This window comes from Zalophus californianus, chromosome 1 (genome assembly GCF_009762305.2).
Source record: "Zalophus californianus isolate mZalCal1 chromosome 1, mZalCal1.pri.v2, whole genome shotgun sequence".
Lineage (NCBI taxonomy): Eukaryota > Metazoa > Chordata > Mammalia > Carnivora > Otariidae > Zalophus > Zalophus californianus.
In genome coordinates this window covers 152,179,266-152,206,983 of record NC_045595.1, presented here as the reverse complement: position 1 = coordinate 152,206,983, position 27,718 = coordinate 152,179,266, and the positions used below count along the sequence as shown (strand labels likewise).

At 40.3% G+C, this 27,718-nt stretch overlaps 1 protein-coding gene across 2 annotated transcripts; it reads left to right on the top strand.

Annotated features, from left to right (window-relative positions):
* The first annotated feature begins 399 nt into the window (after positions 1-399).
* POGLUT1 (protein O-glucosyltransferase 1) lies at positions 400-27,157 on the top strand. Of its 2 annotated transcripts, XR_004819638.1 has the most exons (12): positions 400-523; positions 1,246-1,336; positions 2,453-2,596; positions 9,353-9,488; positions 11,655-11,776; positions 17,168-17,227; positions 18,809-18,908; positions 20,692-20,750; positions 21,767-21,934; positions 24,138-24,194; positions 24,298-24,389; positions 24,847-24,972. XR_004819638.1 is itself a non-coding variant. In XM_027587260.2 (11 exons), the coding sequence occupies exons 1-11, from the start codon at positions 439-441 to the stop codon at positions 25,001-25,003; spliced, it is 1,179 nt and encodes a 392-aa protein (XP_027443061.1). In that variant the 3' UTR covers positions 25,004-27,157. The 2 variants fall into 2 exon arrangements, 1 of the variants encoding a protein (XP_027443061.1); XM_027587260.2 differs by lacking the exon at positions 24,298-24,389 and having other exon boundaries at positions 439-523; positions 24,847-27,157.
* Positions 27,158-27,718: the final 561 nt, after the last annotated feature.

Here is a 27,718-nt window from a genome sequence, read left to right as displayed (position 1 = left end):
GCAGAGTTTAAGGTGTTTTAAATATGCTACAGAGTGTAAGGAATTACCATTATCAGACATATTTTCCCAGGGGATGCCTTTTATTCATTCTCTCCTGGGCTTCAATTTTCTGAGAGACAGAGAGAGACAGAGAGATGCATTTTGAACCTTTCACTACACCTGGCGACATGAAGCAGCTAACTCTACAGTTAGGTTCCACACCAACGAGCGAGATTCGCCACGCTCTGCGGGCCCGACCCTCGGCTGACATCCCGGCACCGCCCTCCCGGAGAAACTCAGCCGCCTGCCGGCGCTTGGGGGCGGGGAGGCGGAGTGGCGCGCGGCCATCTCTGTGCGGGGCGGCCCTCCGCCCACGTGGTGCGGCGCCCACGGCCATCTTTGTGCGGGGCTGCGCTTCCGCCGGCGCGGCAGCTGGGACTCCGCAGTGGGTTGCGGGCGATGGAGCGGTGGGTGATCCCGCAGCTCCGGCTGTGGCTGCTGTTGCTATTACTGCCCCCAGTGCCGGGCCGCCAGAAGGAGTCAGGTGGGCTCCGGGCAGGGCAGAGCCTGCCGCTGGGGCTCCGGGTCGGGTCCGGTCCGCAAGCGCTCTCCCGCCCCCCTTGGTTTCCCAGTGCGGCGGGCGGCCAGCTGATGCTGTGGCCGCTGGAGCGCAAAGCTGGCCAGAGGGCACGGGGGAGCCTTGGAGCGGAGAGTGAGAGCGTCTGGTTGCCTGGCGCTGCTTTTACTGCCCAGGACCCTGGAGAGTAATCCGACTTTCAGGATTGGGATAGTGGGGAAGAGAGGGAATTGTGTTCACCCACAGCGGGTGTCGCCTGCGCTTGGTTACACTGCTCCTCCCTAAAACACACTGGGGGATAATTCGTGTGCGTGCGTGTGTGTGGTTCTTAATGAATTGCCAGAGAGATGAAGGGAGAATTAAAGTTTGTGGCTTTTAACTGATCCTCTTTATAGGGTTCACTTTGATTAGTAAAAGATGAGCATATTTGTCACCAGTTTATTCATAGCTTTCTGAGTGCCAGGCTTGGACATTTTCCAATTTCTCGGACACCTGACAGCCCGAGTAGAAGAGCAGACTTGACATGAGTGCTGGAGAGTTACAGAATGACTCCTTCCTGGCATTTCGTTTCCACCAGTGGAATGGGAAGGGGTGTCTAAAAGTTTTGGCCTTCTGTTGGTTCTGCATGCTTGCTGCTAGCAAATGAGAATGCCCAGGGTATTTTGTTAACTCTCATTTACTTCTTGAAGGTTCAAAATGGAAAGTATTTATTGACCAAATTAACAGGTCTTTGGAGAATTATGAACCATGTTCAAGTCAAAATTGCAGCTGCTACCATGGGTGAGTTCTTTTCTTTGATGTGTCTTTGAGAGTTTCGTGCTTGTCACAAGAAGTCCCCTAAAATCCCCAAGAGACCTGGGTTACAGTGATCAGAGTGCCAAGCATGCCTTGATAAAAGACAAGGTTCCTGCAGTAGGTTTTCTCTTTCTAGGGAACAAAAATCTACTAGGATAGGAGAGGCCCAGGTGGTCTCAGCAAGGCTACTTACTCCTTGGAGTTAGCTACACATAGTTATCTGTGTTCCCCACTGGACTGAAAGCTTCTTGAGGTCAAGGCCTATGTCTTAATCAGTGTTGCATCCCTGGTGCTGGCTTACTGAGTAAGTACTCAGTAAATATTGTCAGGGGAATGAACATATTTATAAATGAACCTAATCATAATTTCTTGTTGGTTATTTTTAAAGTTGCAAATTATGGCTGAGAGGGTAGTGTGGTAGAAAGGTTACTTTGAAAGCAGCCGTGGGTTCTAGGATCTGCAGAACTCCCACTAATTATCGCTGTGGCAAGTCACTTAACTTCTCTGGGTCTCAGATTCCTCATCAGCTAAATAACAGGGTCCTTTAGTTCCTCATTGTGTTATTCTATGACTCCTCAAAAAATTCACCTAATGCTTTTGGTACTTGTTGAAAACTATATACTGAACTTTAAAAGGGATACAAAATAGTGTAATTTCTGGTTACTGCTGTCAGGCTGTGAGAATATGTGAGGTGAGTGGGGACCAGACAGACCAGAACAAGGGAGTCAGTCTGAGACCAAGGACATCAGACAGTGTCAGACTCTAAGGCATAGATCATACCTTCTGTGGGAATCAGAGAAGGGGAGGTCAGTGGGAGGACATGGGTGTTGTGTATCAAAGCAGGAATGTGCATCAAGCAGAGGAGGGGCAATCCAGATGGAGAGAGGAAGAAGAGAAATTGACTTGCTTTTTCCTCTTTGTGGCTTTGTCGTTTGGGTTTAGATTACCTGTGTGCTTCTGGGGGAAACTCATTTCTGCCCTTTATTCTTTCTCTGGTTTACTGTGTCTTCTAATACTAAATCTAAACCCACAGATAGGAAGTAGGTGGAATGGTACCACTTTCTTGACCTGCTTTCCTTGACGATTCACATTCTTTCCCAGGGTCATAGAAGAGGATCTGACTCCTTTCCGAGGAGGCATCTCCAGGAAGATGATGGCGGAGGTAGTCAGACGGAAACTAGGGACCCACTATCAGATCATTAAGAACAGATTATACCGAGAGAATGACTGCATGTTCCCTTCAAGGTAAGAATTATGAGGTAGATATATCTTCCGATCTTCTTATATATGGGCTTACTTGATACTGTTCTTTTTAATTAAAGGGACCCACAGGTGAATCTCTCCTCACATTTCAGAGGGGCTAGAAAATAGTGACAAGCTCTTCTTACCTGGGGATTTTCCTTGCCAACTCCTGCCCCCCTTTCTCCTATATTAAAGTCTGTCTCCTCTTTCTTCTTGAGGCTTGGGCACATCACTGGTTGTACTGGCTATGGCTCTGCCCTCATCTTTCCCCAGATATAGAAGCTGCAGGGCACAAACTGATTGAGACCTGGTAGGAGTGAGCTGGGCTCAAGGAGGAGAAACATTGAGTGTTTATCATGGGTCAAGTATTGTTCTAGATACTGAATATTTGAAGAAGGGTGGCTGAAAGACAAGAGTAACTGGGGCTGCAGATTACGCAGGCTACACTAGCCAGGAATTCAGATGTGAAAGTTGAGGTAACATATCAGTGGGCTGAGGGCTTGGGGTGATTAGGGAGGGTCATGGACTGAGCCTGGAAGTTGGGTTTAGGTAGCATTATATATTTATACAACAAACGAGAAACTTCCCTTTTAGGGGTCTTTTTTTTTTTTAACTCAAATCTTTATAAAATTATGAAGTACAAAATTCAGAGGCCATGGTATTCCCCTGCCTAAGATCTTCTTTCTAAACAATCTCTATTCTGTCATTAAAAGTAAAGTAATTGAGGGACACCTGGGTGGCTCAGTCAGTTAACTGCCTTCAGCTCAGGTCATGATCCCAGGGTCCTGGCCTCGAGCCCTGGGTCAGGCTTCCCCCCTCAGTGGGGAGTCTGCTTCTTCCTCTCCCTCTCCCCCCCTCCTGCTTGTGCTCTCTCTCTCTCAAATAAATAAAATCTTAAAGTAAATGAGCAGTATTGCAAGTAACATCCATCCATATGGACATAAGGAATTTTTCTTAATAACAACTTTATTACAAGTTAGTACATTTTCATTGTCAAAAATACATAAAAACAACAACAAAAAAGAAAATAAAGATCACTTAATATCCTACTACCTTGAAGTAATCACAATTACATTTTTGTTATCAAGTGTCGGGGCAAATAAGGTGGTAGTGAGCAAAATTATTGAGGTATTTTATTTTTATTTTTTAAGATTTTATTTATTTGAGAATGAGAGAGCACGTGAGCATGAGTGTGGGGAGGGGCAGAGGGAGAGGGAGAAGCAGACTTCCTGCTGAGCAGGGAATCCTGTCGAGGGGCTTGATCCCAGGACCCTGAGATCATGACCTGAGCCAAAGGCAGACGCTTAACCAACTGAGCCACCTAGGTGCCCCTATTGAGGTATTTTAAACAGACATTTGTTTCATTATTTGGGATACTAATAGAAACTTTATAGATTATGAGTGTAGAGGAATTTCTAATTTCTACAAATGAAAAAGAAAATAGGAGTATAGACATTGTTAGACTTTGATAGTTTACCTAATGTTTAATAGTTAGCCAAACAATTTCCAGATGAAATTAAATACTTTCAAAGTTTCTGAAAGGCACATACCTCTCATTCCAGACCTCATAACATTTTGGTCAGAATCATGAGCTCTTAGAAATGTTCTTAAGGAAGCACAGGACCTTTCATTGACAATAAAATAGTCTATATCTCTAACGCATGGAAAGTTCCCTATCTCAACTACGTACACAACTAAGGAAACAGAGTTGAGCAAAAAAGAAACAAAATGAAATATTCAGAACCAGTGTCCTTAATGAAATGGATACAGTTGAATAATATCTCAGATTCCCATCTAGCCAAAACAGTATCTTTCTAGGTCTAGATACTTTTAATTCATCCAGTGGGAGAAGCCTGTATGGCATTTAGAAAATTTTATTCTGAACAAAGTAAAATGTAAATTCAGCAGTTAAAGAATGAGCTGAGAGATTTTGCTGAGGAACCAGAGCACCATCTAATTAAATGACTGGAGACATGTCATTTCAAAGATGGAGAATAATGGTATTTTTAAAATAATAACTTTAGTGAGGTATGGCTGACATAAACTGCGCACACTTAAAGTATACAACTTGGTAAGTTTCTTGATGTTCATTATCTTTTTAAAATTAATTTATTCTTAATTGAAGTATAGTTAATATACAATATTATATTAGTTTCAAGTGTACAACATAGTGATTAAGCATGTATATGCATTACAAAATGCTCACCCTGATACGTGTAGTTAGCACCTATCACCATACAAAGTGATTATAGCATTATTGAGTATATTCCCTATGACTTCTTTTTATTGAAGCGTCGTGACACACAACATTAAACTTAGTTTCAGGTGTACAACATAGTAATTCTGGACAACTCTGTATACTTTGCTGTGCTCACCACAAGTGTAGTTACTGTCTTTAACCGTACAACACTATTATAGTACCATTGACTGTATTCCCTATGCTGTCCTTTTTATCGTCATGACTTATTCATTCCATAATTGGAAGCCCGTATCTCTCATTCTCCTTCATCCATTTTGCCCCATCCTCTCACCCCCTTTCGCTTTGGCAGCCGTCAGTTTGTTCTCTGTATTTATGGGTCTGTTTCTGCGTTTTGTTTATTCGTTTGTTTATAGGTTTATAGGTTCTCACTTATAGGTTCCACATATAAGTGAAATCATATGGATTTATTTATTTATTAAGTCTTTTTGGTGCATGGTATTTGTCTTTCTCTGTCTGACTTATTTCACTTAGCATAATACCCTCTGGGTCCATCCATGTTGTCACAAATGCCGAGATCTCATTCTTTCTTACGGCTGATTAATATTCTATTATGTTATCTAATAATAATATCTGTATGGTATATTTTATATATATATATATATATACACACACACACACATCTTTATCCATTTATCTATTGATGGGCACTTAGGTTGTTTCCATATGTGGACTATTGTAAATAATGCTGCAGTAAACATAGGGGTGTATATATCTTTTCAAATTAGTATTTTTGTTTTCTTTGGATAAATACCCCCTAAAAGCAGAATTACCAAATCATAAGGTATTTCTATTTTTAATTTTTTTGAGGCACCTCCATACTGTTTTCCACAGTGGCTGCACCAATTTGCATTCCCAGCAATAGTGCACGAGGGTTCTCTTCTCTTCACATCCTTGCCAACATTTGTTATTTCTTGTCTTTTTCATAATAGCCATTCTGACTGGTGTGAGGTGATGATGTCTCATTATGGTTTTGATTTGCATTTCCCTGATGATTAGTGATGCTGAATATTTTTTCACGTGTCTGTTGGCCATCTGTACATCTTCTTTGGAATATGTTTATTCATGTCCTCTGCCCATTTTTTCATTGGATTGTTTTTTGGTATTGAATTATATTAGTTCTTTATTTACCCTTTACCAGATATATCATTTGCAAATATCTTCTTCCATTTAGTATGTTGTCTTTTTGTTTTGTTGTTTCCTTCAGTGTACAAAAGCTTTTTAGTTTGATGTAGTCTCAATTGTTTATTTTTGCTTTTGTTGCCCTTGCCTGAAGAGACAGTTCTAAAAAGATATTGCTAAGACTAACATCCAAGAGTTTACTGCCTGTTTTCTTTTAGGAGTTTTATGGTTTCAAGCCTTGTACTTAGGTCTTTAATGCATTTGAGTTTGTTTTTGTATATGGTATAAGAAAGTGGTCCAGTTTCATTCTTTTGCACGTAGCTGTCCAGGTTTCCCAACACCATTTATTGAAGAAGGTATTTTTTCTCCATTGTATACTCTTGCCTCCTCTATCATAGATTAATTAACCATACAATTGTGGGTTTATTTCTGGACTCTCTATTCTGTTCTAGTGATCTATGTGTCCATTTTTGTGTCAATGCCATACTATTTTGATTATTATTGCTTTGTAGTATAGTTCAAAACCTGGAATTATGATACCTCCAGCTATGTTCTTCTTTCTCAAGATTGCTCTGGCCATCCAGAGTCGTTTGTGGTTCCATACAAATTTTAGGATTATTTGTGCTAGTTCTGTGGAAAATGCAATTGGTGTTTTGATAGAAGCATTGAATGTATAGATTGCTTTCAGGAGCATGGACATTTTATCAGTATTAATTCTGCCAATCCATGAGTATGCTATGTCTTTCCATTTATTTGTATCATCTTAAATTTCTTCCATCAAGTACAGTTTTCAGAACAGGTCCTCTACCTCATTGGTTAAATTTATTACTAGGTGAAAATAGAGCTACCATATGATCCAGCAATTGCACTACTGGGTATTTACCCCAAAGATACAAATGTAGGGATCCAAAGGGGTACGTGCACCCCAATGTTTATAGCAGCAATGTCCACAATAGCCAAACTGTGGAAAGAGCCAAGATCTCCATCGACAGATGAATGGATAAAGAAGATGTGGTATATATACACAATGGAATATTATGCAGCCATCAAAAGGAATGAGATCTTGCCATTTGCAACGACGTGGATGGAACTGGAGGGTGTTATGCTGAGTGAAATAAGTCAATCAGAGAAAGACATGTATCATATGACCTCACTGATATGAGGAATTCTTAATCTCAGCAAACAAACTGAGGGTTGCTGGAGTGGTGGGGGGTGGGAGGGATGGGGTGCCTGGGTGATAGACATTGGGGAGGGTATGTGCTATGGTGAGCACTGTGAATTGTGCAAGACTGTTGAATCACAGATCTGTACCTCTGAAACAAATAATGCAACATATGTTAAGAAAAAAGAAAAAGAAGAAGATAGCAGGAGGGGAAGAATGAAGGGGAGTAAGTCGGAGGGGGAGACGAACCATGAGAGACGATGGACTCTGAAAAACAAACTGAGGGTTCTAGAGGGGAGGAGGGTGGGGGAATGGGTTAGCCTGGTGATGGGTATTCAAGAGGGCACGTTCTGCGTGGAGCACTGGGTGTTATGCACAAACAATGAATCATGGAACACTACATCACAAACTAATGATGTAATGTATGGTGATTAACATAACAATAAAAAATTTAAAAAAATTATTACTAGGTATTTTGTTCACTATACTGTGCATGAGATCTCTAGGGCTTATTTACTACTTGTAAGTTTGTACCTTTAAGCACCATCTATCCTCTCCCCCCTCTGGCAACCACCATTTTTTCTCTCTTTTTACAAGTTTGGCTTTTGGGACATTTCTTTAATATGGTTGAGCATCTTTTCTTTTGTTTATGAATCACTGATATTTTTTGCAGTAACCTCCCCATATATAAGTCAGTATTTTAAATCAGTCATTTCTATGCTGCTGGAAAACTTTGGTTGAACCCTGGAATGCTGCCCCCAGGCTAGTGCTGGTCAGGACCTCAAAGAATGGGGCAGAAGAGCTAAGCTGTCAGTGTATCCTCTCTTTCCAGAAGTCCTCTGAGGATACCTGGAGAGGCTAATCAGAAAGCTATACAGGCATACCTTGTTCTATTGTTGCCTCACTTTTATTGCATCTTGCAGATACTGCATTTTTTCTTTTTTTTTACAAAGTGAAGGTTTGTGGCAACCCTGCGTCAAACAAGTCTATTGGTGCCATTTTTCTAACAGCATTTGTTTACTTCATGTCTCTGTATCACATTTTGGTGATTCGTTCAATATTTCAAATTTTAGTATTATTACTATATTTGTTATGGTGATCTGTGATCAGTGATTACAGCTCACTGAAAGCTCAGATGATTGTTAGCATTTTTATTTATTTATTTATTTAAGATTTTATTTTATTCATTTGACAGAGAGAGAGACAGCGAGAGAGGGAACACAAGCAGGGGGAGTGGGAGAGGGAGAAGCAGGCTTTGCGCTGAGCAGGGAGCCCAATGCGGGGCTCCATCCCAGGACCCTGAGATCATGACCTGAGCGGAAGGCAGACACTTAACGACTGAGCCACCCAGGCACCCCTTGTTAGCATTTTTTAGCAATAAAGTGTCTTTAATTAAGGTATACATGTTGTTGGGGCGCCTGGGTGGCTCAGTTGTTAAGCATCTGCCTTCGGCTCAGATCATGATCCCAGGGTCCTGGGATCGAGCCCCGCATCGGGCTCCCTGCTCAGCGGGAAGCCTGCTTCTCCCTCTCCCACTTCCCCTGCTTGTGTTTCCTCTCTCGCTGTGTCTCTCTCTGTCAAATAAATAAATAAAACCTTTTAAAAAAAAGATATACACGTTGTTTTTTTAGACATAATACTATCACTGAATACTTAATAGACCCCAGTATAGTATAAACATAATTGTGTACATAACACTCCTTTTCTGACTTGCAAAACTGATTTTGATAGTGTTCTGTACTCAAGTTGAAGGCAATAAAAGTTTTCCTATCTTTCTTCCTAAATTATGAGACTTAATTTTGGTGGAAAGAAAAAAAATCTTTGTGAGAAGCAAAGCCCAAGGGACACAATTAGAAAATTAGCTTTCTCCAGTTCTTATCAAAATTTGTATCTTGCTTACTAGTTAAACAAAAGGGGAAATTAAGAAAAAAAACTAGGAATAGATAGAGAAGAGGTGGTAGGAGTAGCAATAATACATCCTCCAAACTTATGACCTAGTTGGAAAATTTCATTAAGTGTTGCAAGCTGGAGGAGGTTAGCTAGGAAAGATAACCTGCACAATATAAAAGAATAGAAAAGTCTTTTTAGAAGCATTGCTTTCAGGAAACTTTGCAGTAGGCTGATGATCTGAACACTGGCTTTCAAAGTGGGAATGGGACCCTGTTTTGTCCTATGGCAGACACTAGTCTGGTGAATTTGTGGTATTTCTGGTTGGCAGGTGTAGTGGTGTTGAACACTTCATTTTGGAAGTTATCGGGCGGCTTCCAGACATGGAAATGGTGATCAATGTGCGAGATTATCCTCAGGTTCCTAAGTGGATGGAGCCGGCCATTCCAGTCTTCTCCTTCAGTAAGGTAAGTGTGGGAAGAACTGTGTGGGGAGATGGAGGGTGGTCCTCTAGAGTATGAGTAGGAGATGACTGTCCTGTGACAGAGTCTGATGGGTAATGGTGAGGATGAGACCTGGATTCCAGGAATTGGTCTGTGTCCTTCTTAGCTTCACAGTGGCTGAGCAATAAGACTGAGGAGATGGGTAATGTGAAAGTGTCTATAGGGCTAGGGATGAAGGGTAGGGAATGATGGAGGCCTGAAGAGCCACTGAAGGCAAGGTTCAGAGATCCTACGGAGCATGGGATAAAGTGGCTCAAGATAGCTCATGGGCTTGGAGTTAGGAAACACCTTCGTTCAAAAAATATTTGTTGAGCTCCTATATATATAGTCCTATCTGTCCTATCTGTCAGTCTATCGTAGGGGCTCAGCATAGCTAACAGTGAAACTGAAGGTGGTAGATAACTCCACACAGTTTGTGCCTAAACAGTGTGTTGAGGGGGTAGGCCTGGGATATCCAAGAGGGATATGTGAGAGAGTGATCTTTGGGTCTAGTTATGGAGGAATAGGAGTACTAGCTCACACCTGTGGACTTGGAGAACTTGGGACAGTTAATATCTTCTCAGTGCTCAGGTTCTTGCAAATATTTATTGGCAGGGATGGGCCTTAGTTCCCTAGAGATGAGGCATGAACACATTTAGGGGGAGGCCTTGAAGAGAATAGATAGAAGATTCTATGGGGGAAGAGTGGATTTAGGAAAACCCTATGGACTTTGAGAAAAGGAACACCATCTCTGATTTGGTTTCTCCAAAGAGGGACCTTATATCCATACTTTTTCTTTATCACAGTTTACTTTCTCTCTAGACTTATTTCCTGTGTTGCAAGTGGGCTGAGGCCACATTGGTGTTGTGTTTCCCATGGTTTAGCCTCATTTATCAAAAGTGCTTGGTCTCGCTGTTTATCCTAAAACCCTCCCAGAAGAACAGATAGAGGCTCCCATGTACGTCAGTAAGGACTTTATGTTTGTTATTTATTTGTTGTTTTGGTGGATGGTAAAGTATGACCATCAGTATACTTTCTTTTCATCTTTACTTTTCTTTTCTTTCTTTTTTAAAACCAGTGACTCCTAGTCCCTAGAGAGGGATTTTAGTCTTTCATCTTTATAGGAATTGTTCAGCTTCTCTTGAGCAGCTGTTATGCCTGAGCTGCTTGATGAATCACGTACCATTTTTTAAAAGGATTTGAGAAAAGGTGAACAGCATATTGCATGTGTAATTCCAGTGAAGAAACCAAAGAGTTAGAGGTCTGTCAGTGGCCAGAATTTTAATAGAAGTAACCATAAAAAGGGGAACAAATGGTTTTTTTTTCTTTTTTTTTTTTTTGGAACAAATGGTTTTAAACTTTTTTCAAAAGATGTAGGATGATATCCCTTTCCCCCGTCCTGCCCATCAGCACTTCTGGTCCTGACCAACAAATAACCAAGAATTTACTGACCAACTGGTGTGAGCTCCACAATACCACAGTATTAGGTAATACTAATTAACACTTATTGAGTACTTACCATGTACCAAGCACTGGTCTAAGCTTTTCACATGTACTAACTCATTTAATATTCAAAACAAACCCATTAGATAGATAACATTATTGGTATTATTATTTCTCGCATCATAAAGATAAGGAAACTGAGGCATAGAAAAATTAAGTAACTTGTCTGGAGTTGTAAAGAAGTAGAATCAGCATTCAAACTCAGATGATCTGTTTCAAGAGCCCACGCTCTTAACCATTGCACTGTGATTCTTGCTCTCAAAAGACCCATTTAGGAAATAATCTGGAACTGGTAAGACAGTATATACAATAAGTGTAATAGCAGTTAAAAGATGAGAGAGTTCCTTAAACTAAAAACCCTAACAGTGTAATAATGTCCTCTAGAAAAACAGAACTTTGGGTAACTGGAAAAGTTGACTTTTAATGAGATTTCAAATTCTGGGATTCAGTGAGCCCATGAATTTTAACCCATGGTCATTTTTCCCTTTTAATGTCTAGAGTGTAGACTGCAGACAAGGGAAAACAGATGTGTGGCAATGTTAACACTAGAGCAAGACCTCTGTCCAGATCCTGTGGCATGACAGTAGTTTGCTTCTTCTCTCTCTGTTCTGAGACTGATTTTGAACAACCCTTCTGTTTCTGTTGAAGACATCAGAGTACCATGATATCATGTATCCTGCTTGGACATTTTGGGAAGGGGGACCTGCTGTTTGGCCAATTTATCCTACAGGTCTTGGACGGTGGGACCTCTTCAGAGAAGATCTGGTAAGGTAGGTCCTTTAGAGAGGTTTTCTTTGTCCTTCTTTGTGGGTCTTCCTGAAATAAACAGTAGGGTATACATAATTATTTACTTTAAAATGACTAACTTTTAAGTTAAAAACAAAAGAAAAACTGCTTACAGCTTAAGCAATTTTGTATGTGTATAAAATACTTATATATCCACAAGAAAAGAGCAGAAGAACCTACCCTAAAGTATCAGCAGTGCCTCTGTGGAAAGGATTATTGGGGCCCTTTCTTTTCTTCTTTAAATTTTTCTGTATTTTTAAGATTCTCCAAATAAGAGTGAATTCCTTTTATAATTAGAAAAAAATGAATGACCATGTTGTGGAGAATAGAGAATGACTTGGAGGAACGTAAATGCACTTTATAATTTAGAGCTAAGTCCTCCAGGTGGGGATGAGGAGGGCATAAATGTCCCAGAGATATCTCAATTACAAGCTTATTCCGGATCCTCCTGATTCACAACGGAGACGTGCCTGCGCCAGTTGACTGATCTGCTATCATTTCAGAATTTAGATTGTCCAGGTCATCCAAGCTGTAGGTATTTATTACCTGGCTACATTTCACATTAATGATTCAATCAACATTGGTACCTAATTAGCATACTTCTAGAAATATGGTCTTTATAGGTCTCAGGTAATGGGAAAGCAAAAATTTAATTCAACTTTATTTCCACAAATATCTGTCACCTGTACCACATGTGGCTGGAGATTCAATGGGGGTGAAAAGAATGTCCCTTTCCTGGAGAAACAGGTAGGGCTGCAGTCCTTAGTGGCAGTTGGAGCTGCCAGGTAAAGAATGAGTCTATTATCCAGTAGGTGTTATTTTGAAAATTCTTTTTTTTAAGATTTTATTTATTAGAGAGAGAGAGAGAGAAAGAGAGCAAGCGCATGAGCTGGGGGGAGGAGCAGAGAGGGAGGGAGCGGGACAAGCAGCCTCCCCTCTGAGCACGGAGCTCAATGCAGGGGGCCTTGATCCCAGGACCCTGAGATCATGACCTGAGCCAAAGTCAGACGGTTAGTCGACTGAGCCACCCAGGAGCCCCAAAAATTATTTTTTAAGATACCTCGGTCTCATATTTCATTGAACTAGGACTGGAAATTGTCCTTTTCAATTCTTTATTTCAGGGATGAGGGAAGGAAGGCCCAGAGAAATTGAGTGACTTGGTTAAGGTCAGGAACCAATTTAGGCCTGAAGTCCAGGCGTCCACACTACCAGTTAACCTTACCTATGCTCTCCAGACATTGAGACCATCATTTCCTATGTAGCTTTTGGTTTTGAACATAAGTTTAAAAGGGAAAAATAAAAAGGTCTTAACTTTTTTTTTTAAGATTTTATTTATTTATTTGACAGACACAGTGAGAGAGGGAACACAAGCAGGGGCAGAGGGAGAGGGAGAAGCAGGCTTCCCGCTGAGCAGGGAGCCCAATGCGGGGCTCGATCCCAGGACCCAGTGATCAATACCTGAGCAGAAGGCAGACATTTAACAACTGAGCCACCCAGGCGCCCCTAAATAAAAAGGTCTTTAACCAGTTTTTCTTTAAGTTATTCTTGGCCTTAATTATCTAATCCTTTTTTTTTTTTTCAGGTAATTGCAAATGCTCTTTTCACATTCTTCCTTCTTTTTACAGCTCTTTTTTGACCTGCTATACATCTACTTTGTTTTGTTTTTAGAAGAGAGAGAGTGTGAGCTGGGGGCAGGGGGTGGGGGGAGCAGCAGAAGGAGAGGGAGAGAATCTTAAGCAGGTTTTGTGCTGAGTGTGGAGCCTGACAAGGGGATCAGTGTCACAACCCTGAGATCATGACTCGAACCAAAATCAAGAATTGGATGCTCAACTGACTGAGCCACCCAGGCACCCCCTACTTTGTTTCTTAAATCCTCAAAAACAAGCTGTTTTTCTGATTATGAAACCTATACATGCTCATAAAAATGTATGTCTAACATCAGCAACTTTCCCACTGACTTGTTAGTGTGTCTTAGAAATCTTTCCATGTCAGTACATATGAAACTACCTCATTATTTTTATCAGTTGCATGATATTCCATTGTGGGGATAATAATTTACCTCATTATTTTCTGTAATAGACTTCTAGGCCACATATGTAATACGTGCACAATTTCTTTTTTTCTAGACTATTTGAGAGTATGTTGCACACCTTATGACCCTGTACATCTTAATATGTTAGTGTGTATTTCCTAAGAGCAAGGGTATTCTCTTTTATAACCATGCTGCAATGATCAAATTCAGGAAACAATATTGGTACAACATTTAATTATGCCAATAATGTCCTATATGGCACATTCTGCCTCCAGTACATGATACAATCCAGGCTCGTGTGTTGCATTTAGCGGTCATGTCTGTTTAGTCTCCTGTGATCGGGAACAGCTCCTTAGTCTGTCTTTCTCTTTCATAACATGGACATTTTGAAGAATGCAGGCTGTGCATTTTATAGAATGTTCTTCAATTTGGTTTTGTCTGTTTTTCATGATTAGATTCAACTCACGCATCCCTGGCCCGAATACTTACCTAAGTGATTTGCATCCATCCACGCCTCTTTAGAGCTGTTTATTTTGATCACCTGGTCAAGGTGTTGCCAATTCCTCCACTGTGTAGTTACTGTGCCCCTCCCACCTTGTAAACTACTAAGCAATTTTTAGGGACATAGATTATCTTTTAAAATCTAAGCTTATAAGAACATATTTTTCTTTTGGTATCTTCCCCTCTTATTCTTCAGTTGAATTTATTTATGGGGCACCTGGATGGCTCAGTCAGTTAAGCAACTGCCTTCAGCTCAGGTCATGATCTCTGGGTCCTAGAACCAAGCCCTGAGTTGGGCTCCCTGCTCAGTGGGGAGTCTGCTTCTCCCTCTCCCTTTGCCCCTCCCCCCACCCCCACTGTCTCTCTCAAATAAATAAATAAATAAAATCTTTAAAAAAAAGTATATGATCATAGAATTACAGTTTTATTTTTTAGAGCCTTCCATTCAGAAGTTCTAGCCATGTGATTTCATTTCTTAATTTGAAACTTTAATAATCTGCTTGTTTATCTGCATTGATGCCTGCCTACTCTTTTTCTATTTTTCTAATGTTTTGGGAGTTTGTCCCCATTGACTTACTTTTCACTCTGTAGAAGAATTAAGTGTTTCTGTAGATTTAAAGATTTCTGTCTCTACTGTCACGGGGTGGTTATAAAAGAGGTCTGACTCAGCACCAGGGTGCCACTTTTAACACTTGCCTGGGAAAAAAAGTCCTAACATAGGTCTTTTGAGGGGTAGGTAGGTGGATAGAAAGAAAGAGGGCGAGGGAAAACAGAGATGGTACAAGTCTGTGTATATTAAATGCAGCTTTCCCAGGGACTGAGGACATTTATACTCAAAATTTCAGTGTAAATTGATACTTTTTTGTTAGGTAGTTTGGCAATGTATATCAAAATATAAAATGTGTATGTCTTTGACCCAGCCATTTCACTTCTAGAATTTATGCCAAAGAGTTAATTAGACAAGTATGTAAAGATGTGTACACAAAGATGTTCACTACAGTGTTGTTTCTTAAAGCAGAAAGTTGGAAACTTCTTAAAAGCCCATGAATAAGTAATGAAGTGAATTATGACATGGCTGTAAAATGGAATATTGTGCATGAGTGCAAAGTAAAGGGACTCTGGGTTCAAACTCTGGCTCTTATTAGCTGTGTGACTCTAAGCTGTGCTTAGCCTCTCGAGAACCTCAACTATAAAGTAAGGATAATAAAACCCACTTCAAGAGTTTGTGAGAATGAGTATGTGTGTGTGTATATATATATATATATATATATATATATATATATATATATGATCTCTGTTATATAGAGCAAGGTTTCTCAATATTGGTAGTACTGAATTTCGGGCTGGATCATTCTTTGTTGTAGGGGGCTTCCCCGGGCATTGCAGGATATTTAGCATCCTTGGTCTTAATGTCACTAAATGCCAGTAGCAGTCCCCCAGTAGTGACATTCAAAAATGTCTATAGTCATGGCCAAATGTCTTCTGGGAGAAAGGGGCAAAATCACCACCAGCAGAGAACTACTGATACGGAGAAATGACTGGAAGGAAATTCTTCACAGAAACGTTAAATTGCTAAAAGTGGGATTGGGAAGGTTCCAGATGATTTTTTTCTACTTTTACTTTATGCTTTTCCATTAGAATTTTCTATAATGAGGATATATCATTTTTTCCACTAAAAAAAATCTCATAAAACAAAAACAACCCAGGGTTATGGTGTTTCTTTTTTGGTGGGAGGGCATATGGAGCACAGTGATAGATAGTTCTGGCCTTGGATTGGAGAATCCAGTAAAGATGGTCCAGCAAGAAAGAGCTATAAGATAGGCCAGGAAAATGAGCAATGCTCTCAGCTGAGAGAAAATGAGTAATGTGACATTTATGTATCTAAAAGTATCTCTACTTAACAAGTTTATATCCTAAGTCTCTCCATTATGGTAAACAGCCCCCCAATCCCTCATTAACTCCAGTTCAGCCCTTCCCCTCCTTTTTCAGAGGAAGACACTGTGCAACTTCTGTGCAGGTTTCCTACGAAGGAAGTTAAGAATGATGCATCTGTGAGCTAGCAGTTTCAGCAAGGAAAGATGGTCATGGTAATGTGTACTGAGACCTGAGTTTCAGGGACTTTGACGGAGCACTTAGTACAGTCTCAAGAATATCAGGATGCTTTGCAACATCAGACAAATTTCTGGTGATACTGCCTGTGCATCCAAAAAATGAAGTCAAGGAGTGATTTGTTTTCTTACCTTTAATTCAATTTCTGATATTTTCTGCAGTTCTCTTTGCCTATTAAATTTATCAGTAGCAGCACTCTAGTTAAAGTAGAGAAGAAATCCTCATTGTATTGCATTTAACAGCTCTACACATGTCATTTAGAACTTGGGAATTTTTTTTTTTTAGATTTTATTTATTTATTTAGAGAGAGAGTGTATGTGCACGTGCCTAAGCAGGGGAAGGGACAGAGGGAGAGAGAATCTCAAGCCAACTCCCTGCTGAATGAGGAGCCTGATGTGGGGCTCAGTCTCAGGACCCTGAGATCATGACCCGAGCTGAAATCAAGAGTCAGATGCTTAACTGACTGAGCCACGTAGGTACCCTGGGAACTTTTCTTTCGGTGTTGTTAACTCATTAGTGGAGCAATGGATTGTAGATATTATTGGCCAGCACCTCCAAAGAAGTGAAGTAACAACAAAAGGGAATATAATGTCATTGAGGGCTTTTTCTTTTGAGAGCCTGGGTCAGAGTTATTTAAAAATGTGAAGTTCTGAGCTAATCTTCAGAACTGGTTAAAACACATCCTCATATAGTTCAGAGAAAAACATAGAAACTAACTGAAATCTAATTTTAGGTCAGCAGCACAGTGGCCATGGAAAAAGAAAAATTCTACAGCATATTTCCGAGGATCAAGGTGACTATATTTTCTGATAATTTACGAAGATATTTGTAAGATACAAATAATTTTGAGGGTGTGAAGAACTGTAGTTCAAGGAGAAAGCTAGGATAACTAAGAAGTAAATGTAGAATCATAGAATTTTAGACTAGAGAAGAACTCAAATTATTTGCCCAAATCACTCTTTTTTTTGAAGAGAGCGCATACGTGTGAGCAGGGGAGGAGAGAGAGAGAATCTTAAGGCTTCATGCCCAGCCTGGAGCCTGACTCAGGGCTTGATCTCACAACCCTGAGATCATGACCTGAGCCGAAATCAAGAGTCAGATGCTTAACTGACTGAGCCACCCAGGCGCCCCTTGCCCAAATCACTCTTAATTGAACTGAAATTGAAAGAAGTAAAATTCATTCATCTAGTCATTCAACAGGTATTAACAGAGTGCCTTGAGTGTGTTAGGCATTGAATATATATTGAAGAGAACACCTGACTTGTCCTCTTGCCTAAAAGATTATAGTTTTCTACAGGGAGCTTCTGACCTGGCTCTCTGCTAGTCACTGCTAGTTAATGGCAGAGCAGCATCCATTACCAGATATCCTGACTGCCTTTTTCATGAGGCCATGTGGCTGCCAAATAGTGGTGGAAAGCACAGACTGAGACTGGTGGAAATGGAAAGGGAAGCAGGGAAGAAGAAGAAGAGGAGGGAGAGGGAAATGTTGGGCAAGGACCCTCTCTCTCCATGTTGCTCAGACCTACATCCCCGGTGCCAAGAACAGTACCTAGCATGCAGATACATGATGAATATTTGCTGTACAGATGAACAGAACAGGGAGAAGGGTTTAGTCGTTTTCCTGGTCAGTTCTTGTCGGAGATCACACCTTCTATTTACTTGGGCCGTGAACTTGAGAATGCAGACAGGCCCAGCAGCCACTGCTTACTGGTCCTTACCAACTTCTCTGATTCTCAGATCTGGAGATCACAGCTTCTTAACTTGGGACCTGTGTGTGGACTTGAAGAGTTCTAGGACTTCCTCTAAATTATATGGGGATATGGGCACTTTTCTAGAGAGCAGGCCACAGGGAGTCTAGGACCCCTCAAATGTCAAGACCATCTGCTACTTGAACCATAACTTGGACTTTTTCTACATATAATCTTCAGGTTTTTAAGCCCTTTAGCTTTCTTTTTAATTTAAATATTGTGCTGGACTGTACAGAACACAGACAACAAAGGTCATGTAGCTATTTTGGGGAGGGGTGATTACCTAGTCACAGAGCTGTGAGTACTAATGATTATAGAGGCTACATGAACTCTGCTAAAAGGGCACTCATTCCTTGGGATATGTCTGTAGTGCCCAGAGAAACATAATCTTAAAGATTAGATGCAAGCACAAAAGGGCCCAATATTCCCCATCCCTGCAGGGTAGAGTAGGGAACAGCCGGGAACACCTGTATGCCTCAGGGCCCAGTAAGCCCCTCCTCTGCTGTGAAAATAACCAATAAGTTATACGTCTCTGTGTATGGTCATTGCACTGCTTACCTTTCAGATATTGGGAACAGTATTATGGTGTGGGACACATTGTCTTATGTCACATGTTTCTTTTCTAGGACAAGTCCAGAACGAGACCCTCTCATTCTTCTATCTCGGAAAAATCCAAAACTTGTTGACGCAGAATACACCAAAAACCAGGCCTGGAAATCTATGAAAGTAATCACCAATCATCTGACTAGAACCATAGCAGTGCACGTTCGCATTCAAAAAACATTGCCACCTGGGTAGAATTCCAGATTAAGTTTCCTGTCAGTGGTAGATGGATGTAGAGAAAGTTCCACAAACTAGTATTAGCATATATGTAAATTACTCTTTTTCAAACTCATGTTGGTTTTCTGGGCCGTATTATGAGTAGTATTTTTTACCACTTTGAAGGTTTAAACCAGAGGACACCAACTTTTTATGGAAAGGGCCAAATGGTAAATATTTTAGGCTTTGTGGATTGTATGGTCTTGTTGTAGTTGCTCAGCTGCCATCACAGGGGAAAGCAGTCACAGACAATATGTAAATGAATGAGCCAGGCTGTGTCCTAATAAAACTTTATTTATGGCACAGAAATTTGAATTTCATGTAATTTCCACATGTCATAAATATTCTTCTTTGGATATTTTTCAAGCATTTGAAACCTAAAATATTCTTAGTTTGTGGGTTGTATACAAAAACAAGCAGTGGTCCAGATTTGGCCTATGGGCTGTAATTTGCCAACCCCTGGTTTAAACCAGTGGTTCTTAACTCTGACTATACAATCCAATCAGAGAGCTTTAAAAAAAATGAATCAAATGAATCAGAGTCTCTGGGGATGGGGTCCAGGCATCTTCATTTGTTTGAAAATAAGGATTTATGTTTCAAAATGAATAAAACATGTAACTGAAATATTATAATTGAATGCCAGGACTAAGGATTAGGTGAACAGGTAAAACCAGGTAGGGAGGAGGAAGTGGGGGATTCAGAGAGGTGAACTATAAGGTGAAGTGAGCAGTGACTGGCTCCTTCAGGTTGGGGTTCATCTCTGTCTTCTTAACTGTGTGACTTCTTGCCATATTCAAAGAACTTTAAGGCCTAAATATCCTCTTTTGAAATTTCCATATACCACATGAGGATGATAAGAAAAAAAGTTTTAGACTTCTTGTGGGAAAACTAAGCGTACCTGAGATGCATTATTTTGATAGTTTTAATCGAACAGGAGCAAAAGTCTAAGAAACTTTGTTGAAAAATAAAAATATGAAAAATGTATCCATTCAGCACAGCCTATACTGTGGGAAGCTACGAAAGCAAACCAGACTTATTTCCCTCATTAAGACGTTTACCATCTGGCAGGGTAGCTGGAATATAGATGGGGGTCTCAAACTGAAATGCCCCTGGGGGCCACAGGCATGAGCAAGAAAGAGCACTAAATGTCCGGTCATTTCTGCCAAGGGAATAGAAGCCGAGTTTACCAGACCTTCCTTTTTCTTTATAAGAAAACTTGGAAATCTGGATTTTTGTAAGAAATATCTTACCACCTGTGAATGTTGGCAATGGTTTGAATTTTTATTTTTAAATACTTTGCATCCCCAACAGAATCTGTGTGTGGGTTACACCTCTAAGCCCACCAGCCACCACCTGTAACATCCTCTATGTATAATTTACACAGAGTGAAACATGCTGTAGGTTAGGACCTCTAAGTTCAGAGAAGGATCCACATGGCCCTGGGAGCTTAAACTCTAAAATCAGACAGGTCCTTGCTCTTCTCCTTAGGCCCACATGCCCCTGAACAAGTCTCCCAACTTTTCAAGGTCATGGCTTCTTCATCTATAAAATGAGATAACATCTCTGAATGGATTTATTCAGGACACTGAAATGAGGTCATGTTTATGGAATGCTCAGTAATGCTTGCTGCACAGTGGTCTTCAATAAATACTACCACTCTCAATACTAACAGCTTCCTTTTCGCTTAAAGGATACTTTGGGGAAGCCAGCTGCTAAGGATGTCCATCTTGTGGATCACTGCAAATACAAGTAAGGCTTCCAGGATTCCTGACTCTTGGCTTCCCTGTTGCATTCAGAATAGCTTCACTTTGGGGCAGAACTTCAATACTAGGGCCCCGCTGGGGTTTATGAAAGTCCTGTTCATTCATTTGGTTGTTGTTTACCGAGACCATGCTGTGTGCACGAGGCTCTCGCCTGAGTTCTGCGGGAATTGCAGAGACAATAATGGTCCCTGCCTCCATAGACCTTGCTGCTAGTAAGCAAAGTGGTGGGACTCCCTCTCTCCACACCCCATCCAGCCAAGAGCTGAAGTTAGATGAAGTATTTATCAGGTAAAGAAGGGTTTATGTTTCAAAATGAATAAAGTATATGTAACTAAAATATTATAATTCAATGCTAGGACTAAGGATTAGGTGAACAGGTAAAACCAGGTCAGGAGGAGGAAGTAGGGGGATTCAGAGAGGTGAATACTGATTACACTGCACAGTGGGAAGTATAAGGTAGAAGCAACTCTAGTTGGAGACAGGGGTGCATAAGAAATGCTGAAAAGAAAATGTTCTAACATGGCTTTTTTTCAGAGGGTATTTCTTTGAAGATTGATTATGTATGCCTGGTTCTCTTCTCCCAACTTCAGAAGAAGAGGGAACAGGGACCAACAGAGGCTTTGGTGGGGTACCTTATGGGAAAAACAAGATTTTGGGGAGCCATGACTCATTAGAGACATTAGGCCCAGGAAAGCTTATAGGAAAGCATAAGCTACTGTCTCCATCTGAGCCTTGTATCTCTGTCTAGCACCCAGCTCGTGGCCCTATCTAGCTCTGTCTGGAGAAAGAATCCTCCTTCCTGCCTCACCCTGACATTCCCTGGAACAGTCAGTAGCCCCTGGAATCCCACAGGGATATGTGGATGTGTCCTGGAAAGCTGAAAATAGAAAGGGAGGGGAGAGGGGTCATAAAAGGAGAGAAGGAGAGGAGGGAATAAGAAGAAAAAGATATTTGTGGCAGCAGACATATAGTATCAGGTATATTTTGCTCTTTCTTTCCCAGGTATCTGTTTAATTTTCGAGGTGTAGCTGCAAGTTTCCGGTTCAAACACCTCTTCCTGTGTGGTTCACTTGTTTTCCATGTTGGTGATGAGTGGCTGGAATTCTTCTATCCACAACTGAAGCCGTGGATTCACTATATCCCAGTCAAAACAGATCTCTCCAATGTCCAGTGAGTGGCTCTCACCCAAGCAGAGTGCCTAATGATTCCCACAATCTGCCTCTAAGACCCCAGCCATTTAAGACATTTACTACTCATGACTCTTTCCCTTGACAGCTTTTTCTCCTTACATGGTTTGCATATATAATGTCACTATTCAACTAGGCTGTAAGTGAGATTTAATTTGAAAAAGTGCTCTAAAGCTAGTTTAAAATGTAACATTCAGATAATACACAGTAGAAAAGCTCTTATCTCTCAAAGACTAAAGATAAGGATATTAGATGTTGTTATATTGTCAAAGGGACTTTCAGATACAACATGAGAACTGACCCCACTGAAGCTGAGGCAGATTTTCTCACATGATAGAAACTAAGAAGAGATATGGAAAGGGGCCAGAAACATAAGCCCAGTGCCCTTTTCTGGGGGCAGGAGCAGGAGATAGAAAGGAAATTTTTCTTCATTGTTGATATTTGATGTGTATCATTGAACATTTCTCTATTTTCTCACATATGTCCCACATCTACAACAGGTTGCCTTCAGCCTGTGTGTGGGCTTTTGTTGTTGTTGTTTTGGTCTTGTGAGGACTCTAATATCTGTGCTTTAAAAAAGAAATAATCCATTATCCACCTATCTAGAGATTAACCATAGATCTCAGTCTATGGTCTTTCTTTCTTTTTTCTTTTCACATTTAAGGAACTGTTTTTATTTTTATTTTTTTATCTATTTAAATTTTATTAATTAACAAAATTTAGTGCAATATTGGTTTCTGGAGTAGAATTCGGTGATTCCTCACTTACATACAACACCCGGTGCTCATCACAACAAGTGCCCTCCTTAATACCCATCACCTGTCTAGCCCATCCCCCACCCACCTCCCTCCATCAACCCTGTTTGTTCTCTGTCATTAAGAGTCCCTTATGGTTTGTTTTCCCTCTCTCCTTTTTTACTTTCCCCCCTTCCCATATGTTCATCTGTTTTCTTTTTAAATTCTACATATGAGTGAGATCATATGGTGTTTTTCTTTCTCCGACTGACTTATTTCACTTAGCATAATACAGTCTAGCTCCATCCACATTGTTATAAATGGCAAGATTTCATTCTTTATGATGGCTGAATAATATTCCATTGTGTATATATACCACGACTTCTTTATCCATTCTTCAGTTGATGGACATTTGGGCTGTCCCCATAGGTTGGCTATTGTGGATAAGGCTGCTATAAACATCAGGGTGCATGTACCCCTTTGAATCTGTATTTTTTTTATCCTTTGGGTAAATATCTAGTAGTGCAATTGCTAAGATATAGGGTAGTTCTGTTTTTAACTTTTTGAGGAACCTCCGGACTGTTCTCCAGAGTGGTTGCACCAGTTTGCATTCCCACCAGCAATGCAAGAGGGTTCCCCTTTCTCCACATCTTCACCAATACCTAGTGTTTCTTGTGTTGTTAATTTTACCCATTCTGACAGGTGTGAGGTGGCATCTTATCATGGGTTTGATTTGTATTTCCCTGGTGATGAGTGATGTTGAGCATTTTTGCATGTGTCTGTTAGCCATCTGGATGTCTTCTTTGGAAAAGTGTCTATTCGTGTCTTCTGCCCATTTCTTAATTTGATTATTTGTTTTTTGGGTGTTGAGTTTGGTAAGTTCTTTATAGATTTTGGATACTAACCCTTTATCAGATATGTCATTTGCAAATATCTTCTCTCATTCCGTAGGCTGCCTTTTATTTTTGTTAATGGTTTCCTTTGCTGTGCAGATGCTTTTTATCTTGATAAAGACAAAACAGTTCATTTTTGCTTTTGTTTCCCTTGCCTCTGGTGACATGTCTAATAATATGGCTGTTGCTACAGCCAAGGTCAGAGGTTACTGCCTGTGTTCCCCTCTAGGATTTGGATAGATTCCTGTCTCAGATTTAAGTCTTTCATCCATTTTGAATTTATTTTTGTGTCTGGTGTAAGGAAGTGGTCCAGTTTCATTCTTCTGCATGTTGCTGTCCAGTTTTCCCAACACCATTTGTTGAAGAGACTGTCTTTTTTTCCATTAGATATTCTTTCCTGCTTTGTTGAAGATTAGTTGACTATATAGTTGTGAGTCCATTTCTGGGTTCTCTATTCTGTTCCATTGATCTATTTGTCTATTTTTGTGCCAGTATATATATGGTCTTTCTTTCTTAGTTTGGTCTGTATTTTAGAGTCTAATAATTCTTTCAATTTTAGGGAGTTGTTGCATTTTGTAAAAGCAAATGATGATGTGGCTCAAGAAATTGCTGAAAGGTAAGCTCTGTTCATTTTTCCTTTTCATCCCCGTTTTGCCCCAGCTAAAGGTATATGAATGTTGTTATCATGGTGATATCTGGATTTCATCCTCACTATACAGAGATAATCAGAATTAAAGCTGTCCAGGAGGAAAACACACATTCACATATATCCCAGGCCCATCCTTTATAGAAGTAGACTGAAATCTTTGAGGTAATTAAACATGTACAGAATTTCTGAGCATTCACTGCTTATGTGTTTGTTTTTTACGAAAAAAATATTAAATTTTGGGCACCTGGATGGCTCAGTTGTTAAGCGTCTGCCTTCGGCTCAGGTCATGGTCCCAGGGCCCTGGGATCGAGGTCCGCATTGGGCTCCCTGCTCCGTAGGGAGCCTGCTTCTCCCTCTCCCACTCCCCCTGCTTGTGTTTCCTCTCTCGCTGTGTCTCTCTCTGTCAAAAAAATTTTTTTAAAAGAAAAATATATTAAGTTTTATTGCTAAGTGCATGTATGTGGCTAGGATGGCTATAGGGTTGGCTCAGAATCAAGAGTTAATTCATATAAAGCATAAGCATTCTGAACAGTGCTTACCACAAGGTAAGCAGTCACATGTAAGCTATTAGTATTATTAAATGCTCTGCTTTAAATGTTCTTGTTAATCTTGTCTCTAGGGGAAGCCAGTTTATTATGAACCACTTGCAGATGGAAGACGTCACCTGTTACTGGGAGAGCCTGTTGACTGAATACTCTAAATTCCTATCCTATAATGTAACAAGAAGGAAAGGCTATGATCAGATTATTCCCAAAATTTTGAAAACTGAACTCTAGGCATCATCAGCGGACCACAGTCCTCTCTGGCAGCAGCTCTCAGATATCCTGTGGTGAGAAGCTTACCATGAGTGCGGCACCTATACCTTGAATACTGTTATCAAGCCAAATATCTGGTTTTCCTTATCATGCTGCACCCAGAGCAACTCCTGAGAAAGATCCAAAATGTGTATGATACAGACCTGAAGCAGCTCAATGCTTTGGCTGAATAAGGACCAGAAATCATGAGATGTGGGTTTTTAACCCAGTTCTACTTTTTATTTTCTTAAGACCAATCACAGCTTGTGCCTCAGATGATCCATACATGACTCTCCATCACCGTGAAACTGACTGTGTCTGTGGGATGATACTTTGTCCCATTATTTGGAGCAGAAAATTAATCATTTGGAACTAGTACAGCTCATCACCGCAGTTCTGCAGTTATTCTAGGTTTGATCTCTGTCACTGTATTTTACTGTAGGAAGCCCTATAGGGTTTGTGAAAAACACTTGGGGATCATTTCCTGAAAGGTCTAAGGAAGCAGTTTGTACCATGCAATGATGGGGCAGTTCTCTTTTGTAAAAGCATAGGCTTTTTAGTACTCAGGAGGTTTCTGTAATGCTACAGAGAAAGGGGCCAATTGCCTGAGTAATTATTGCAATTGGATTTCAAGTTCCCCTTTTGTGCCTTCACACACTTGTTTTTATTGTCTCTATTTAAAAAACAAAAAAAGACAAAAACCTCTTAATAAATGTAGGAAGTAGTCCTCATTTTTGAAAGGAACTGTGCATAAAACAGCAGTCCTTCCTCACTCCTTGCACACCCTTAACATTTTTCCTCTTGAAATTGGCAGCAGTCCATATCCTCAAAGGTGTGCAGGGACCTCAAGGAGTCTTCACCTATGAAATGTTACACTGGGAGTTTAGACCATCCAACTTGAGCACTTACTTATGTTGGAGATACTTCAGTGCAAATCCATGTTGGAGTACCTCCTTTCCCCTCTTTTCCCTTTTTGAAAAACACATTTGGATAGTAATTTAATCTCTCAGGATGCACTCCCTAGCACAGTCAAAAATGAAGAAAACTTTTTAGATGAAAACCCACAGAGTCTGGTGACTCAGAACCAACTTCGTCCCTTAGGCCCAACTTTTTCACATTGAAATCAACTCTTTTCCTTTGCTTAAGAACTGTTCAGTATTAGTTGGTTTCAAAATTAGTAAATGTAAGGTTCAGTCATATAAAATCAGGTATTTTATTCCATTAGTGAGAAATGTATTTGGCTTTTTAAACTTCCTTCCACAAAAGTTTAAGTCTAAGGACTTTTTAGAGGAGTTGAATATCCTTGGTAAGATCATTGCGTAGAATAAGGCAGACATTGAAAGATGTTTTGTTTCTGAGTATTAAAAATTAATGGGGACCATGTCTTTAGGTGCTAGAAGTCTAGCGGTAAACAGTCTGGATTTCTGAGTTGTACTGTAGTTTTGCCTTGTCAATATGAGGCCCCAGTAGATGTTCTCTTTCTGTGTTTTAATTTTCCTGTCACTAAACTAGAAACAGAATTTTCTATCCTTTGGATTAGGAGCTGAACCTGCATTTCCCTGGGAATTTCCCATTTTGCTTCAAGTTCCAGCTCAAGCATCTCATCTCTGAATCTTTTCTTTCATTCCTCTGGGCAGTTAGGGGCTATCATAAAACTTTGCTCATGCCTGTTATATAACATCACATTGCACTGTAGTTATTTGACTGTTTCTGCTACTGTTCTGTGGGCTTCTTGATGGGTGGGAATCATGTTTTACACATCTTGATGTCTCTATTACCCAGTACAGTGCCTCGCATAGAGTAGATACAAAGAATTATTGGAAGAATGGATGGGTGGATGGATGGATGGATGGATGGATGGATGGATGGATGGAGGCAGTTGACTTGACTAGATCCTCTTTATAGATAGACTATAGCCATTGGCTCCTAAGGGGGACTGGACAAGACTGTAAAAGTGGGATCAATGCAGATTCTTATCTGCTCTTTGAATAGTCAATAAGGTCATCTTTGTATTTAAATTCAGGAAATGTTATTCAGATTTTATACTTATCTGTTTACCTCAGTGTAGGCGGTATGAGGATGGTGTGTAACAATATGAAAAATGTATGTTTTTGGAAATAATTTTTATCCCCATAACTTTTGAAGGTTGTTGTTGTTTGTTGTTAACACTGGCTAGGTCCTGGGGTACCTGAGTGGCTCAGTCAGTTGAGCGTCTGACTCTTGGTTTTGGCTCAGGTCACGATCTCAGGATCATAAGATTGAGCCCCATGTTGGGCTCTGTGCTCACTGTGGAGTCTACCTGAGATTCTCTGCCTCTCCCTCTTCCTAAGCATGCCCCCCCCACTTACATACTCTCTCTCTCTCAAATAAATGAATAAATAAAATCTTTTAAAACAAAACAAAAAACCAAAAAAACACTAGCTAGGTCCCCACTTACCTTTCCTCCTCAAAGCGCTAAAGGCCATACTTTTCTTAGAAAAAAAAAGAAAACAATAGTTTATTTGAATGAAGTGGGATACATGGGTAACACAAGTAATGCTTTTCCTTTCTTTATCTGGAGAGTATTCTCTGTGTGACGTCATCAGTGTCCCACTTTATTTTACTGTGGTAGTCAGGTTCTCCTAGTTGCCAAGAACAGAAACTTCTAGCTAGTTTAAGCAAAAGAACTTATTAGAAGCATATAAGGGCATCTCGAAG

Coding starts and splice junctions, on each gene's coding strand:
- POGLUT1 (XM_027587260.2), top strand. CDS start 439: ATGGAGCGGTGGGTGATCCCGCAGCTCCGGCTGTGGCTGCTGTTGCTA. Junction 11,777..17,167: donor TTCAGAGAAGATCTGGTAAG/GTAGGTCCTTTA, acceptor ATCTAATTTTAG/GTCAGCAGCACAGTGGCCAT. Junction 21,935..24,137: donor ACAGATCTCTCCAATGTCCA/GTGAGTGGCTCT, acceptor TTTCAATTTTAG/GGAGTTGTTGCATTTTGTAA.